At 36.6% G+C, this 18562-nt stretch overlaps 1 protein-coding gene across 1 annotated transcript; it reads right to left on the reverse strand.

Moving 5' to 3' along the window:
* Positions 1-3349: 3349 nt before the first annotated feature.
* On the reverse strand, positions 3350-16166 carry LOC134743429 (sodium channel protein Nach-like). Its single transcript, XM_063676824.1, has 11 exons — positions 15887-16166; positions 15165-15362; positions 13075-13244; positions 12171-12267; positions 10218-10332; positions 8842-8966; positions 6726-6877; positions 5364-5417; positions 4615-4712; positions 3918-4023; positions 3350-3484 (listed from the first exon to the last, which is right to left on the reverse strand). The coding sequence occupies exons 1-11, from the start codon at positions 16102-16104 to the stop codon at positions 3360-3362; spliced, it is 1458 nt and encodes a 485-aa protein (XP_063532894.1). The 5' UTR covers positions 16105-16166; the 3' UTR covers positions 3350-3359.
* Between the last annotated feature and the right edge of the window lie 2396 nt (positions 16167-18562).

Below are 18562 nucleotides of genomic sequence, written 5' to 3' on the forward strand. Positions count from 1 at the left end.
GTGGTCGTTACTAGTCGTGCCCCAAGGGCCTGACACACTTTGATAGAGAAAGATAGTCTTATTGCGATTCCTATAAGAGTAAAGAGAAAAAAGTGCCATGCTTTGTTCTTATCACCGACCGGGTTTTTTTTTTCATGGTCGGGTTATGGCAGCATAGGTAGGAGGCGATGGAGAAATACCGAAATTTATAAATGAAAGAGAAAAAGGATTATACTGCCATACATTAACCTGTCAATACATGAATATGTCTTTCTCTTACCCCTGGTCGCTCGGTTTCGTGGTTTCATGTCTATAACTACTATAGGTATACTATGTCTATGGTTATGGTGGACGCTGTCAAAGTAAACTTGACACTTTCAAGTAGTTTACATTCGCTCCATGGAGACTATATAAAGGAGCCAAATCTCTATGTATGAAAAGTGTCCATCAAAAAACAGTAATTAGGCGGCTCCACCATACACCGAAATACTACCAAAACAACCTACGTAATTTGGTCGGGTTATTTGTTGGTTCATGTTATACTCATGTCCCAGACCCTAACTAGCGCCATCGGAGAGATTAGGAACCATTATTTAAAGCTGAAAGCGGTCACTTTTACAACAATTCTGCCATAAGAGATTGGCATCCTTTTCTATACCATCCATAATTCGCTAGCTTGCGCCCGTTACGTTGGCGTGACACTGACGTTTTTGTTTATGACATAAAGCATTCAAAAGGTTAATTGTGTGTGTAATCATTCACTTCAACCTCCCCTGACATCATATCTGGCGACTCCTACCTACCTACTTAATTCTAAGCATGAAACAATAATGTATGTAAAAAAAATAATAGGTCTATTTAGTGATTTAAACTTTCATGAATTTTACTCATTATTATTTACAACGACGGGACTAAATCGAGTAAAATCGCTTAATCGCGCGGCGTGGTCTCGGAGAAGACTCACTCACTTCTCCGAGACCACGGGGACAACACCGTCCTCGAAACGTCGGAGGAAAATTCATAACTTATTTTATGCGATTAAGTCCCGTCGTTGTGAATAATAATGAGTTACATATAGTAACTTGAGATCCCTTACAGGAACCCTCTGCGCTCTCATACACCGTCAATCCTAAGTCCCTCATATCGGCAGCTTGCCGACAGCAGATAACTCGGTTATGTTAGTCCTTTTACTGCCAGTGCCTAAGCGCCTAAACTATCTAGAATAGGTTAAGTGCTTTAAATATTTTAAGCCTTTAATGGTGTAACGTAGATAGTAGTAGGCAGCCATGATCTTTTAACATCAGTTGTAAAATTAAAATAATCACTACATAGTATAAAACAAAGTCGCTTTCCCCTCTGTATGTATGTCTGTCCCTATGTATGCTTAGATCTTTAAAACTAGGCAACGGATTTTGATGCGGTTTTTTTAAATTGATAAGAGTGATTCAAGAGGAAGGTTTATATGTATAATTTGTAAGGGTTTTGTGTAAATTAGTTGAACTGTGCGAAACCGGGGCGGGTCGCTAGTTATTTATAAGAATTTTAGTGTTAAGGGACCTTAGTATGTACGTCACTCTGAGAGTGCAAAACAGTGCATTTATTTTGTAGCATTTTTAAAATTCCGGCGAAGGAAATTGTTAAATTGAGAGCTTTTTGTAATATAATCCGCTTAGTCTATGGATTTGATGTTATTTTATTATGGCAATTTTTGTCATCATCAGTTTTCCTGGGCTAAAATTTAAGTATTATCGAATAGACTTTTATGCTTTGTTTTACACACAATCCGTAACCCTTATTCATCGTCACATTCCACCAATAAAAATGTCAAAATTACAGATAAAGACATAAAAATATCAACGGCTTGTTACATTTGACAGGCTTTTGTGAGTAACACCCTTAATTGTGACTATCAAATGCAGCAAAGAGTATTGATGTGTTACTTACAGGCCAATGCGAAAGTACTCTGATATCAGAATGACATCTAACTGATGTCATTCAGTTATCATGCATTTCGCTCGTACTTGTTCCTATAAGGCGGGGGCGAGACGCAAAATAACTATGATGCTCAGTCTCCTCAGATCTCAGGAGAATCATTCATTATTATTCATAACAACGGGACTTATTTAATCGCGTAAAATAAGTTTCAAATTTGAGTCCCGATTAAGTCCCGTCGTTGTGAATAATAATGAGTAAAAATCGTGAAAGTTTAAATCAGTGTTTATGATTCTCATGTCGGTATACGTTCGAATTGGCATGTTAGTAAAAACTACCAACTGATCGGTTGCCGTAATTGGTAACCTTCATAAGATATTATCATCATTAAGCCCTTTACACCCTTTGACATCCTATCCTCACCTTACCCAATTAACCCATCAACAATATCTTAACGGTCCCAAAATGACCCACATTACCCAAAGGTATTGTTTAATTGTCGACCTCAATTATCGAGGGGCAAGTGACGTGTTAATAACAGTTTAATTAACAATAGGTAGACCTTATGTAGTTGTGATAAGATTTAAGTTGGGTCGCTGTTTGATACGTTGGAAATTACCTTAGGAATTTAATTTACCTGAAACTATTAGGGTGGTTTTGGTCCCGTAAGCAGTTGGGTTGAGAAGGTTATGCTTTGTTACATGTTAAAGGTATTAGCTATATAGGTAGTATTAAGGAAATAGGGAGTAAACAAAGGTAAGGAACATTAGCCTATTTTACTCCAAATATGCCTATTGTACCGATATGTTTATGCATTTCAGGATCGTACTGAATACAACGTCCAATTTTGTTCACCTGGGGGATATAACCACCACTCAAGTGATCTATAATAGATATTGGTAATCTTGACCTTATCAACAGTCTATATACTTCAATATTTTATTAATATAAATTTCTAGTTAAATCGTTAATTACAAAGATATATAATAGTATTTATTCACACAAAACAATAAAAATGTGCACACTACATTAAAAATAAAATACAGAATTTGAGAAAATCTTAAAAAATAATATAGTTACATGTAAAAAATCCGCAACGCAGGCTTCGTCAGGTGGCTACAAATGAAAATCAGCAACATGCTTCGTCCCAAAAATACCAATGATGATATCCGCAACAGGCTTCGGACCTCGGCCTCGTGATATTGGTATAGCAGAAAATCGGATAGTGTTTAAAAGGACATTGTGACATGAGGTTTTGACACGGCAGAAGTAGACATAGGTACCTCCCAGTTAGCAAAGTGACGTAAGCGACGTCATAATGACGTAATTATGGCGTCATAATGACGTTGCTGACGTCATAACGACGTATAAATGCTGTTAGGGCTGGTACATTTTATTTTACTCCAGACAAGCAACGCTTAAAATGTGTGTGTAAGTAAAATGTTCGATTAAGTCTTCTTGGTCAGTGCGTCCTTCGTATAGAAGAGGAGTCTCAGCGACAAGAAGTAGACAATCTCCATAAAGCTAAGCACGCTGCATCCCAGGAACAAGCCCGCCATACTGCCCACAGCCACTATATACAAAAGTTATTAGCATTTTCTATAACAAACAGTCAAAGTTGTTGTACATTGAAAAAAAAAAGGGTTGGCAAAATACATACTTGGGCCACAAACGCGAGCGCTTGAAAATGCTACTCGTTATGGAGCGAAACATGTCAAGCATTCATCGACTTTATAAACGTGAGTGACCCGGTTAAATATATTTAATACATACTTGCGCGTTAAGATTGTCAAGGTCGTATCAAATCCAGTTCAAAACATAACAAGACGTATATTGACCGGGATATAGACCGTGATTACCTTTTGTATTGTTAATCCGATCCGGTCAATATAAGTCTAGTGAAACTAACCGTGAATCATTCAAAACTGTTAAAACATAACAAATTGTTAAATTAAAATCAATCTCACACTTTATACGTATTATTACGTACATAGCACTGTACCAACCTAGCACGTCGGTGAAACCGAAAATAATGTCCCTTCTGTACCGCATCCGAGGGTAGGTGACGATGCCCCACTGCAGATTCGTGCCCAGAAACCACTCTTGCAATACCTGAAAAATGAAGGTGCAGCTCGAGCCGGACTCAGATTTAACAACTGGTTACGGTTTTGATATTATTTGATACGACCTTGAAGATCGCTTACGCTGATGGGTACATGAAACTGAAGTGAAAGTCGTGCGTGAGATGCACGCCAATCACCAAGACGACCATCAAGATCGTATCAAAACCATTCCAAAATCGTAACAACCGGCTCTGTGTATCTTCCAAATGTGTGATAAAACGTTACCTTGACTTTTGTTAATTAGATTTTCTTAATATGTGACGATTTCAACCAAAAATACCACATTGTCGCTTGTTGATAAGGTTGATTTCTAATTGAAGCTATGTGGAAATAGCGCCTTACTGACAAGCGACAATAAGTACTCTTTTGGTTTAAAAAATTGGCACATATATGGCAGAAAGCTTAAACTGGGGGTAAGTAAAGTATCGTTTAATGAAATCAATCACAAGAACGATCAATATTTTAGGATTTTGAAAAAAAAAAAAGACATGCGATTCTGCTGCTCGTTTGCCTCTTACTTACATCATTAAAAAAAAACAGAGCTCAATACAATATAATGATGATAAAAAAAGATACGAACGTATGATTGTATAACATAGTTGACGTCGTCGCAGATGGGAAAACAGCCGCAGTTGATTTTCTTCTTATCCTTGTCTACTTCGAGCTTGTACAGCTCATCTGTAATTAAATACAATTACATATTTACACATTTTCACATATATTTACTCTAAATAACTCCTTTTCGGCCCACTATCAATACGTAGCTATAACATTTATAACAAAACATTCAAAATCGAGTTTGACCGGTGATCGTCGAGCTGGCAGCTTACTCGCACAAAGAATAAGTATTGCGATATAGCGAGCAAATGCTGCCAGCATCTACCATGCCGCAGGGGGATAGTTTTTAGTTATTTATTTTAAGATTAGTTTTATTTATTTTTAAATTAAGATTTTAAGTTTTATAGGTTATATTGTCTTCGGTTACCGCGATAGTTACTCATGAAATAAAACTATGAAAACGGATTATATCGCGTATATTGAATTTATAATTCATCCCGACGTGGTCACCCGTTGACCACGAACGCTGTAAAGAGTTCGAAACGTCGGGATGAATTATAAATTCAATATACGCGATATAATCCGTTTTCATAGTTTTATTTTATAGGTTAATTATTAATTTTTGTTAAGTATTTGTTATTTTAATTATTTAATAAATAAGTTTAACATACATAGAAAAATCAGTTGAAATTTTAAATTTACTAAAATGCACAATCGAATGAGTATTCATATTGGTGTTACGGCTGTTACGTTTGGTGGGACAGTCCTTACCTTTGTATTTAGAAAGACAGCGCATTCCAGCCACATCGCAAATATTTTCATCGCCTGCAAGAAATTATTAGCAAAACAACGTATATAACAGTAAGTAATAATTAGGCGTTATTGCAAATTGAGAGGGATTGACAAGAAAAAAAAACTGACCAAGTGCGAGTCGGACTCGCACACTAAGGGTTCCGTACCATTACGCAGAAAACGATAAAAATCACGTTTGTTGTATGGGAGCTCCACTTAGATATTAATTTTATTCTTTTTTTAGTATTTTTTGTTATAGCGGCAACAGAAATACATCATTTGTAAAAATTTCAACTGTCTAGCTATCACGGTTCACGAAGATACAGCCTGGTGACAGACGGACAGACAGACGAACAGGCAGACAGGCAGTAGTTATAGGGTCCCGTTTTTACCCTTTGGGTACGGAACCCTGAAAACTATGGTAATATTGAATTGTTGCATAAGTTAATCTTAAGGTGACGTTCGGATATCAACTGCAGCTGTATTACTGTTGCGGCGTGTTTGTTGCCGCCGTTTTATCTATCAATTTCCTTTATAAAATGAGTGACGGAATAAACGTCATAATCGCGGCAGTAATGTAGTAGTGGTAATCACTTTATTGTACTACAAAACACAGGTGTACAAAAATAAATTACAGTAATAGTAATAATTACAGTAGTAATTACAGTATTAATAAATAGTTATTTGTGCAACAAGAGAGGAAAGTTGGTTTTTCTTGCGAGTGTTTATTTTGAGTCCCGAGAAAGCGAAAGATTCTATAATTGAATCACGAGCGAAGCGAGTGATTCTAAGGTAGAATCTTGAGCGTAGCGAGGGACTCAAAAACACGAGATGTAAAATAACTTTGCTCTCGTGTTGCACACATAATTTTTCACCTCAGTAGTGAGAACATATTAAAGGTTAAAATGTATTTCGAAAAAATAGATAAATATAATATATTATAAACAGAAAAAAAAAGTATTATAATATGTACGATACGATAAGATACGATACGATACGAGACGAGACGAGACCGGACCGGACCGGACCGGACCGGACCGTACCGTACCGTACTGTACCATAAAAAAAATGTAATAAATGTATGAAGTTCATGGCCTTCACTAAATTAAAAAGCTACATTGTTTCACTCCCTGGAGTGAGGAAAGTCGCACTTTCCTCACTCCAGGGAGTGACGAAAGTAGGCTTGTTCGAGCTGCTGAGGTGAAAAATAAATTACAGTAGAAATGTTTATTTTATAGATGATTTTTTTTTATGATCTCAAGGTATATAAACTCATGAAAATACATGATATAATCATTCATTACATTGTTAACAGAATTAATCAGCAAATTTTGCTCTCACCAATTCTCCTGTAGAAGTAAGGGATACAGCCACAGTACTTCATACACAACCGGATGCGACACTCCATTCGGCACATTGTGTACGTATACACGGAGTTATGCTTTAGCGGGTTTTCGTTAAGGAAGCGGCATCGACGCTGGGCTACACTTAGCCTGAAAATCGTAGTCAAATCCAGGGACCGGCCCGCTATCCCTTATCGGGGTTTTATAAGGGTATTGCATAAGGCTTAACTCACCATTCCCTTTGCCAGACGAAACCCTTTGTTTTGGTTTTAAAAACCCTTATATAAAGCTACCACATTTGAGTAATCGGTAGCCCAAATACCCTTACAAAACCCTTATCATCCGCTCACCAACACCTTGCATATTGCTTATAAGGGTTAGCCTTATAAAGGGCTTCCCTTTTAGCATATAAGCGTGCTAATTTAAGTCGTCTACCTTGTTCATAAAGCACACATTACTTCGAATCCGAGCGATCGTCGGCGGCGACGGCGGCGTTCTTTGACTAGGCACGTATTTTCTTTCCTTTTCATACACTACCGTAGATATATACTAATCCTGTCTCTTTCACGCAAAGGGAAACCTTTATAAAAAGCGCTTAAAGATAAGGGTAACCCTTATTAAGAGCTAGCCTTATTTTTGGTTAGCTTTTCGGAAAGGGTTAGTCAAAGGTAAGGGCTTGCAGTATGAATGGGCTTGCAGTTCAAAAGGGAAAGTCTTTCAATGTGTTAGCCGTGTTTAAGTGTCGCCCATTGAAAGGGTTTTATCGCGGAAAGGGTTGTCCGGTCCCTGGTCAAATCAGGCACATTATAGAGTCTATGCGGTAAGAGAAGAGTCAGAAGTGGTTCCCTCATGTTCCACCACTTTTCTCTCTCCGTACCTCAGGTTTAGACTAGCAAAAACTTGCATGCAATTTACGTTTCATTGCTGACTACTAAGGTAAACTGCATTTAAAATGTTTATCAGATACAGCAATGTAATGAAAATTGCATGTAAGTTCTTGCTAGTCTCAACCTCGCTTATAAGTCTTATAACCTCGTATTGACCCAGGGCAATTTTTGCGCTTTTGAATTTGGAACTCTTTTATTTCTATATGAGTTCAAAACTCGAATTTAATTTGTACTTGTACAAGTACACGGGGAGTTACGAGGATAAGATACATATTATATTGATTTAAATATGTTCAGAAATGTTTTTGTGATGATCATTAACTTTTTTTTCACCACCGAGATCATTACTACTGGGTACCAAATCAAGAGCTAGTGGAAAATCTTGAGATTTTTTGCAACCTCCCGGTAGCCACTATCACATCATTTTAATTTATGATCTGCGATATTTTTTTCTCGCATCTTTTTGTGATATCAATGTTTTACTTAAAACCTTAATTTCAGGGAGAAAGTAACATATTTTTATATGAATTCCTATTGACTTAGCAAGCGGCAAACTATGGAAACATGAACGTCACATTCTCATATTACTATGGGTCGGTTGCACCAAACTGTTTGTCATCGTTAAAGAGTTCGCAAAATTTTATTGTATGGAAAGTTTCATAGTAAACCGCCGCGGCGCGCCGGGTGACGTTGATCAGTCTGTCAAGGTCGGATGGTGCATCTGGCACTAAGTTGGACAGGTCTAACTATGCTTAAATCTAGGTACAATTTTCTTTGACATACTTAGCTGCATTATTATTCACAACGACGGGACTTAATCGCGTAAAATAAGTTTTTTAAGTCCCGTCGTTGTGAATAATAATAAGTAGAAACCGGCCAAGTGCGAGTCGGACTCACACACGAAGGGTTCCGTACCATTAACTATAAAAACGGTCACCCACCCAAGTACTGACCCCGCCCGACGTTGCTTAACTTCGGTCAAAAATCACGTTTGTTGTATGGGAGCCCCACTTAAATATCTATTTTATTCTGTTTTTAGTATTTGTTGTTATAGCGGCAACCGAAATACATCATCTGTGAAAATTTCAGCTGTCTAGCTATCACAGATCACGAGATACAGCCTGGTGACAGACAGACGGACAGACGGACAGCGGAGTCTTAGTAATAGGGTCCCGTTTTTACCCTTTGGGTACGGAACCCTAAAAATCGTGAAAGTTTAAATCATACTTAGCTGCTTCAGGTGAAGTGTAGACGGTAAGAGCGGTCACATACATCTTCATGTAGAAGTCCTGTGCTGAATACTGGAATTTGGTTGATATGTCTGGCACTTCCAGGGGGCCGTGGATATACACCTACGTTATTAAAATTTCGGCTTATGAAATAGTCAAAATTGTGTATTTTAAAGTAAATAACTTCTTATTCCGTTATATGAAAATTTAGAATGTCTTATGACAAATTCGTAATTTGTTTACTTAGTAAATAGTACGTAGATCTGAAGACACCAAAGATAGATATAACTCCGTAATAGATGGATGAAAAAACGTGCCTGGAAAATCAAGAAAATTTGACTCTCGATTAGAGGGCGCTACTAGCTTTGGCCTACTGTCGTATAGATGGCGTTGACGGTTTCGTTTGTTATTTAACAATTTTTACGCATATCTGTGAAAGAACATGGGTCAAAATCACAAAAATAATTAATGCAAATAAAAAAAATCATTTATCCATATTTAAATACATTTTATCGTATTTTTATAAATCTTCATTTTTAGTTTTAAAGTGTGTCGATAGATGGCAGTGAATTTACTGTGGTTACAAAATTTACTATGACAGTATCGCTCTTTGGTGAGGCTAAGGGCAGATCGAATTCGAACTGTCTTCAGACCTGTTTTTTTTAAATAAAATAATAAATAATAAAGATGATGATTTTTTTTTTCCTGTACTCGTTCTCCATTTATTATTGCTACCCTTATATATATTTCTTCCTTGCGGTAATTTCTACTACCTGAAGGTTGTCTGGAAGAGATCGCTTTTAAGCGATAAGACCGCCTGTTGCTGGTTAGTTTTTTATGTTAATTTGCTGTATTTAATCATGTTTCATTGTGCACAATAAAGAATATTATTATTATTATTATAAATAATAAAGAATTTCCAATTTTTTTAACCATTTGATTTATACCAGTTAATTCCTTGAAGAACACAAAAACATAAGTCTACGATACGATCTTATTAAAAGTCGTACATAGAGCAGATGTAGGTACCTATTTACCTACTCATATTGTAGGTGTTACCTATGCTACTTAGTTAAATACTTCTGTAAAATAATAATTATGTGCGTTTAGTAGCATTTAGTATGCAGCGGGCTTAGCACGGTAGCATTTTTATCACGTCATTATGACGTCAGCGACGTCATAATGAAGCCATAATTACGTCATTATGACGTCGCTGACGTCAATTTGCTACCTGGGCTGTCACTATGCCTGTCACTTTCGCACTTACAAACTTGTTAGAACGTGACAGGCATGGTGACAGGCGATAAAAATGCTACCGTGCTAAGCCCGCAGGGCTGATAATAGTTTGACAATATATATGCAGTTGTTACTTACGTCATAAGCAGTCGATAAATTAATCACTTGGGCGAACACTTCACCGTCCAAGGGATGAACGAAAAACGTTTCATTTTGATGTTTTATCACGTCCCATCTATTTGCTTCTCTATACCTGTAAACGAATTATTTGTAACACAGCATTTGAATATGAGATTGAAGCGTAGGTAATAAAATAATATTTGAGAGCCGTGTCTAAAAACTCACTTAAGGGGCCCACTGACTATCAGTCCGCCGGACGATATCGGCCTGTCAGTTGTTCGGAACTGTCAAATTTTTGTTCTAACTGACAGGCCGATATCGTCCGGCGGACTGATAGTCAGTGGGCCCCTTAAAGAACAAAAATTTGACAGTTCCGAACAACTGACAGGCCGATATCGTCCGGCGAACTGATAGTCAGTGGGCCCCTTTAGTGTCGGTTGCACCAAACCATCTGTCACCGTTTTACCGTTTGCTAAATTTTATTGTATGGAAAGTTTCATAGTTCTCTGCTGCTTAACGCTAATCAGTCTGTTAATTATGGTCGGTGCAACTGGCCCTTAATCGTGAAATTAAGTAATTAACATTTATTTAAATGTTTTCAGCGTGAAGCTTTTGATCGTCGTTCGTTTTAACTACATAATAATTAAATTACGAGTATGTTAGTTAATTAGGTATGGATTTACTGCCAGTACGAACCAATATTAAGATAAAATCCTGCAGACTATTAATAAGACGTTTAACCAAAACTATTCTAAACAATAACAAATCAATTATTGATTAGAGTCGTTTCAAGTAATAATAAATCAAGTTAAGCCTTTTAAAATTTCGAACAGACCTAAAGGTTTGCTGTATTATTTAGATTTTTCATTTCTCATGCTCTGAAAAAATGATATTAGTCTGCACTAGAGCATTTTACGTTCAAAGTACGATTTTTTTAATATTTTACGATTTGAAATTTGAGTTTAAATGGATTTGTTATACATTTCCATTCTGATATTTGACTCTCCATTCCATAAATAACAATATTTTTGCCTAAATTGTTAACTGAAAGTACCCTTAAGAAATACTATAAAATCATCATCATTTAAAAAAAAAACACATGCATTTAACTTTCCTCGTATTCGAATTGCCTCCTCCTTTTTAGTACGGACGGCTAAGGAATGGAATGCGCTCCCGCCATCTGTATTCCCTGATCAATATGACCTCGGTCTCTTTAAAACAAGAGTGAATAGGCTGTTACTGAACCGGTGAGCTCCATCTAAGGCCCTGTCTTCACTTTCCATCAGGTGTGACTAGGGCCAATCGCCGATCAGTTTATAAAAAAAAAAAAAAAAAATTGAAAAGTAGTAGTAGTAGTAGTAGTAAATCACTTTATTGTACAAAACAAAAATTGTTAACATGAAATTCATATAAATTTAGGTACAAAGGCGAGCTTATCCCTATAAGGGATTTCTTCCAGCTAACCTTAGAGTAAATGAGTGGAAAATTCGAATTAGATAGATAGACAAACTTACAGAACGTACAATAATATTTAAAAAGGAAAACTACAATATTAGCGTCTACGAATAACTAAAATACATCAATAGCATTATGCAATAAAATAAATATGTACTAGCATACATAAATATATAGTACTAAATAAATATTAAATAAATATATATATATATATATATATATATATATATATATATATATAACATATAAACAATATATATATATATATTAGCACTCAACCAAATCACAGTTCGTGGGAAAGCCAAAGCTTTTTCAGATTAACTTTGAGTGATGCTACAGACCGGGACAAAAAAGTAGAAAAGTAGAAAGTAGTGTTTAACTCGGGTGAAAGGCTTTATTTCAGTCTCGGACTATTGGCGCTCACTGCGTTCGAGCGCTAAAATACCTCGACAGAGATGAGAGCCTTTCATCCCTTGGTTGACAATCTACTATTTAGAGCCTGATTTCGGTACTTACGAAGGCGAATTATATTCAGCTACTTTTGAATTGATGGCATAACACAGTCCCATCTCCGTTATAGTGGGTTGCACCTTCAGAAGAATTCCCGAAGCACCTGGGACATAATAAATTAACGATGTACACTAAATTTTTTAGAAGTTCGTAACCAAAGGGTAAAAACGGGATTCTATTACTAAGAGCCCGCTGTCTGTCCGTCTGTCTGTCTGTCTGTCTGTCATCAGGCTGTCTCATGAACCGTGTCAGTTGAAATTTTCACAGATAATGTATTTCTGTTGCCGCTATAACAACAAATAGTAAAAACCGGCCAAGTGCGAGTCGGACTCGCGCACGAAGGGTTCCGTACCACGGGAAAAAACAGCAAAAAAATCACGTTTGTTGTATGGGAGCCCCATTTAATTATTTATATTATTCTGCTTTTAGTATTTGTTGTTATAGCGGCAACAGAAATACATCATCTGTGAAAATTTCAACTGTCTAGCTATCACGGTTCATGAGATACAGCCTGGTGACATACAGACAGACGGACAGACGGACAGCGGAGTCTTAGTAATAGGGTCCCGTTTTTACCCTTTGGGTACTACGGAACCCTAATAAAAACAGAATAAAATAAATATTTAAGTGGGCCCATACAACAAGTGTGATTTTTTTGCCGTTTTTTGGCCGGTTTTATATGTTTGTGTTATTTCTTCTTCACGAAGTCTTTCGATCCTAATAGAATTAAAAAGTACCTTAAGATTTTTTCCCCATTCTGTTACTATTTTTATTGACTTTGTACGATGCTTACGGAATGGAAGGAACGAACAATTTATAATAGCTCTTGATTTTGAGTAAAAATTTAATAACATTAACAATTCTCAGATTTGAAAAATATAGAGTATTAAATTTAAATAAAATAACCCACCTATGGTCAATGTGGGTCCAAAATGAGCAGTCAAGTTGAGAAGGGTAGGTAGGTACTCGGTGGTAGGTATTGGGTCGTATTCGGGTAGATCCTCAAAGTTCTTGTAGGTTGAGTTAGATAGTTGCATTATGAATTTTTTGAGGGCTGTCTTGTCTGGGACTGGAGAGTTTCTGGAAAAGGTAAACAAACTAAAAATCCATAACATAAAGCACTAACGAGATGGAGCGACGACCTGGTGAAGGTCGCGGGAATTCGGTGGTTGCGAGCGGCACAGGATCGGTCGGAGTGGCGAGCCTTGGGGGAGGCCTATGTCCAGCAGTGGACGTCTATCGGCTGACATGATGATGATAATGATGATGAAAGCACTAAGCCTTATTGGATCAAATATTTGCGTTAAATCTCTTTAACTGGTATGCTCTAGCAAACGTAACATATTTTAGTTTAGTGATGGACTGATTGAGAACTTAACTGATTAGATTAGAGGGTAATAAGAGTGGAAAGTACAAGACCCAGCGCCCCACCATGCGATGGACCGTTCAAGCGAAGGTTCTCACCAGGTCTCCCTTAAATTGTGAAGTCCGAGGCTGATTGTGTCAATTTGCAGGATGACCTTAATAGATTGGACAACTATTGTTTATGTAATAACCTGTACTTAAACATAAATAAATGTTCAATTATTACATTTACGCGGAAGCTTGACCCTATAAACTTTAATTATACCATCGGAAACCAACAGCTTACTAGAGTTACGGAGGTTAGAGATTTGGGAGTGTATTTAGACAGTAAAATTCAATTGGTTTCACACATAGATAAGATAACATCTAAAACCTACAAAATGCTTGGTTTCATTTTTAGGCAAAGTAAAGATTTTAAAAACCCCACAACGTTACTTCTTTTATATAATGCATATGTAAGGTCATATTTGGAATACGCATCTACAGTTTGGAGTCCCAACTATTTAGTGCACATTAATTCATTAGAAAGTGTTCAAAAAAAGTTTCTTAATCGTATGAAGTATAAATTCAAATCTTTTAAGCCCGAGAAATTTGAGTCCTTGCAAGTGAGAAGAGAAAAGCGGGATGTAATTTTCTTGTACAAAATATTAAATAATTTAATTGATTCGGAAGAACTTCTCAGCAAGGTGTCATTTAGATGTCCTACGTATCGTACACGGTCCACCGCTTTACTATCAGTTCCATTCACTCGCAAAAAATATGTAAACAACAAATTTTTAGCAAGAGCATGCAATATATACAATAAGAAATATTCACACATTGATTTGTTCCAGCATAGGTGTAATAAATTTGTTTCTGTCATCAAACAAAATAAAAAAATATAATAAATGGCAAATTTCGTTAACTCGTAGCTAGTAATAAAATTGTAATCTTGTGTTGTATTGTTATGATTGTTATTGTAATTGTACCTATTTGATTTCAAATTCTAAATTGAAAATTGTGCTTGTTATTTTCCAAATTCTAAATTATGCTTGTTATTATTACTCAATGTTATTGTTAAATTCAACTTTAAATTCAAAATACCTAATAATTGTACTTTTTTTTTTCGGAGCAAAGGAATTTTGTATTAACTATAAGTGGAAACTCTTTTGGCCTATGTTCTTACTATATCTTTTACCTTATTGTATTATAATGTGCTGTATGTTTCCCAAATAAATAAAAAAAAAAAAAAATGTGTGTGAGAAAAGCACTAAGAACATAAGGAAGGCGCAAAACAATATAAATATAAAGGACTTGCAACGACCTCAATTACCTCAACTACACTGACAAGAGTATACGACTAAGAAGTAGAAGATTAGAAATGAATTCCAAATAACTTTTTTGCTTCTCTTGATTACTAATAAACACATCTCTTGTAAGACCGCGAATCCTGCTTAAAGGATGACTCACGTTAGACCGGGCCGTGACCGGGCCGGAGCTTCCGGCGCTTCGTTTTCTATGGAAGGCATCACGTGATCACCTGTCATGTCATAGAAAAGTTTGCGCCGGAAGCTCCGGTCCGGACACGGCCCGGTCTAACGTGAGTCATCCTTAACATGAAGTAACCAAACTATTAAGTCAACAAAACTTACTAACCTAACATATGACTCCAGTTTTTTCGCATCAATCCTCCGATGCGGGCAAATAGTAACGCACGGAAACGTGGTGTTCCACGCGAACATGTCCCGGTCCATGGATACCACGGTGGGTGAGGACTGGTAGCGCTCCCACGTAGTGCTGGAAAGGTACACGGAGCCAAAGACGGAGAGGATCACCAGAGCTAACCAGAGCAACCTAAAAAAAACGATTTGTTAGGACCTAATGACAGAGCCGATATCCTGAGCAAGAATGAAGGAAAAGCCGATGAGTTGGATGGATCTATTTATGAAAGACGTACAGTGCCATAATGTTTTGGACAAGGCAAAGTGGATAGAGAAAACAAGGAAGACAGACTCCAGCGTCAGATAGGAATATATTGCCAAGGAAAGCGAGAGAACTCTAGGGAGAAACCAAGTTGGACAATGATAATTATTTGAATTCATAAACCAAATATGACGTATCTCGTTCTCTAACAGGTTACAGTCATGCAAAAAGGTTATATAGTCGGTGTGTCTGTGATTGACTATCAAGCAGAACTTACAGGTGCCACATTATAGTTCAGCCTATAAATATCTAGAAAGGTCACCAGGTACAACGCTGCTTTTTTCTTTAAAGCTTATGTGAGCAACTTTACTTTGGTTGGTTCAGCTGCAGGTTGAACGTATTTATAGTTCTCTAAAATAAATGATCAGGAGTTTTATTATAACTACAGGGCTTACACTTCCAAAGGATGCCTCCCAGGAGCAACGAGATGATTCAGTCCATGTATAGACGAGGTATCCAGAAAGATCACCAAGTACGATGCTGCTTTCTTCTTCACAGCTTGGAAGAGCAACTTAGCTTTGGTTGGTTCCTCTTGTTGCACGTGTTTTGAGGTTGCTGCTGAGCGATAGTCCTCTTGGATTATGCGAGCTTGGTATGTGCGTTCGGAGAACATGGTTTTGGATTGAGGTAATACTTAGTAAGTGATGATTTGTGCCTACGAAGTTTTAAGGGACTGCACACAGGCACAGTAACAGTCATTTCTACACACAAAGAAAGAGAAAACTAAACGACGGCAAGACCTAATGGAATAAATAAAAGAACGTTCCAAACTTTAAAAATGACTCTGGGACAGGAGGTTAAAATCTCATACCAGTACGAAAAGAATCATGTACCTATTCTTGTTATGTAAATTAGCTTTAGGTAAATACTTTCATGAATATTATTCGAAATAGACCAAGCACAATATAATTAAAACAGAAAAGACTAGCAAACGAAAACAAGAGAGCCAAAAAATTGATATGTGGTACAATCATACTCCTCCACACATAACGAATGCGAAAAAATGTAAAAATATTTTACTTTAAAAAACCAGTAAATTACAGTTATTTATTTAAATGAAATAAAAATAATAATCAATAATAGAAGACAATATATATTTAACACTTAAAAATCCGTGAAAGGACACACTATTCACTTCCTAAAGCTCTTTCATCTACTACACACTAAAACATAATAACATACCAGCTAATAAAACAGATACAGATCGTGACAAACTTTCATTAGTCAATCGTTTAATAATATAATAACCCAATGATTCCACCGCAATTAAGTGTAATTTTAATGAGTTTCCACTCGAAAAGTGATGTTATCCATTTTGTCATGATTGCGGCTGTCACGGTAGCTATTATAATGTTATATGGTCTAATTATGTTTGAATTATTGAACCCACAGGTTGAAATATTGTTTGTTTATCAACCGAGACATAAAATAAATCAATAATTAACGACCATGCTGAGCGCCTGACAAAATTATATGAGCAATGGTTAGTGTAATGAAAATGCTTCTTGTTTGTTTAGTGAATATATCCCTTAAAATATCAGCCTACTAAGTTAGCATACGTATGCTTAGCGTACTAAACTTAGTATACGAATCATGTTGGTACCCACCACTCAAGGGTAAACAGAATATCTGTAAACTATAAAACTTATTTCAACACAAATAAAAGGATTTGAGTCTTATCACGATGTTTTCCTTTGCCTAAAGGATGAAACATATATTGTATTGTATTGTTTAAAAAATAATAATAATTTGAAGTTAAAAGTTTACTTATGTAACGATACTAGTGATCGTTTTAATTCACACATCAAAACAAAAAAACACTTCACAGATAATTTGGCATTGCCACCGTGCACTTAGCACTTCCGTCCAATCCAAACATTCATATATAACCATTAAAAACAAAGAATTTTAAAAAAATTGAAAAGTTATGCGCGTACAGGAGCGCTTTTCATGAAAGATGTTCTACAAACAAAATTAATGGCCATTATGACAGAAGCCATCAAAATCACTTTCGTTTAAAAAAGAAAAAAATGCCCAATTTATCTCCTACCATTCGCGCGAGTGATTTTCAACCTTGCTGTTTAAAACACAAGGGGTAGGTAATGTGTAATGTTTTTGTGTAAATGGGGTTTAGAAAAATGTTTCCACGTCATCGCTTTGACGGTAAAGCAACAAACTGTAGGGTTTAATAAATTCGTAGTTCGGACACGTTTAAAACCAGTTAGCTGATGATGGATGATGCTGATGGCTTTAGATCTTGGAAGGAAATAGATGGGAAAGAGTTATTGGTACTTTTGGTTAGCTATTTGTAAAAAAACAGGCCAAGTGCGAGTCGGACTCGCGCACCGAGGGTTCCGTACTTTTTAGTAATTGGTGTTATAACGGCAACAGAAATACATCAACTGTGAAAATTTCAACTGTCTAGCTATCACGGTTCATGAGATACAGCCTGGTGACAGACGGACAGACGGACAGACGCACAGCGGAGTCTTAGTAATAGGGTCCCGTTTTTACCCTTTGGGTACGGAACCCTAAAAATGGTTAAGCTCAAGAGCGATGCATATTTTCGTAGGTATTGTAGGTGTAGTAGGTATGAGAATGTTAAGATGGATGTGTGCCGTGATGAGAATGGATAGGATAAGGAATGAGTATATAAGAGGAAGCCTGAATTTGCACCCATCACAGAAAAAACCGGCCAAGTGGGAGTCGGACTCGCGCACCGAGGGTTCCGTACTTTTTAGTATTTGGTGTTATAGCGGCAACAGAAATACATCAACTGTGAAAATTTCAACTGTCTAGCTATCACGGATCATGAGATACAGCCTGGTGACAGACGGACAGACGGACAGACGGACAGCGGAGTCTTATTAATAATAAATATTAATTTTGGGTACGGAACCCTAAAAAGTAAGGGCAAATCGCCTAGCGTGGTACGGGCACGTGGCAAACAATCCTACAATAACTACAACTTTCTCTTTGACCCAAATGGTTGAATTGGTTGACTAGTAGAATGCCTTAAAACATTAAATCCACCATTTGTAAAATTTTATATCGTGCAATAAGGTTTAAAT

The sequence above is a fragment of the Cydia strobilella genome, chromosome 8 (genome assembly GCF_947568885.1).
Source record: "Cydia strobilella chromosome 8, ilCydStro3.1, whole genome shotgun sequence".
NCBI lineage: Eukaryota > Metazoa > Arthropoda > Insecta > Lepidoptera > Tortricidae > Cydia > Cydia strobilella.

Bases quoted from the DNA above. Each gene is read 5' to 3' on its own strand.
- LOC134743429 (XM_063676824.1), bottom strand. From the start codon at position 16,104: ATGTTCTCCGAACGCACATACCAAGCTCGCATAATCCAAGAGGACTAT. The intron at 15,363-15,886 runs GTAAGCCCTGTA...CGTTTTTTTTAG, and splicing joins GGGAGGCATCCTTTGGAAGT to GTTGCTCTGGTTAGCTCTGG. The intron at 5,418-6,725 runs GTGAGAGCAAAA...AATTTCTTGCAG, and splicing joins TTACTTCTACAGGAGAATTG to GCGATGAAAATATTTGCGAT.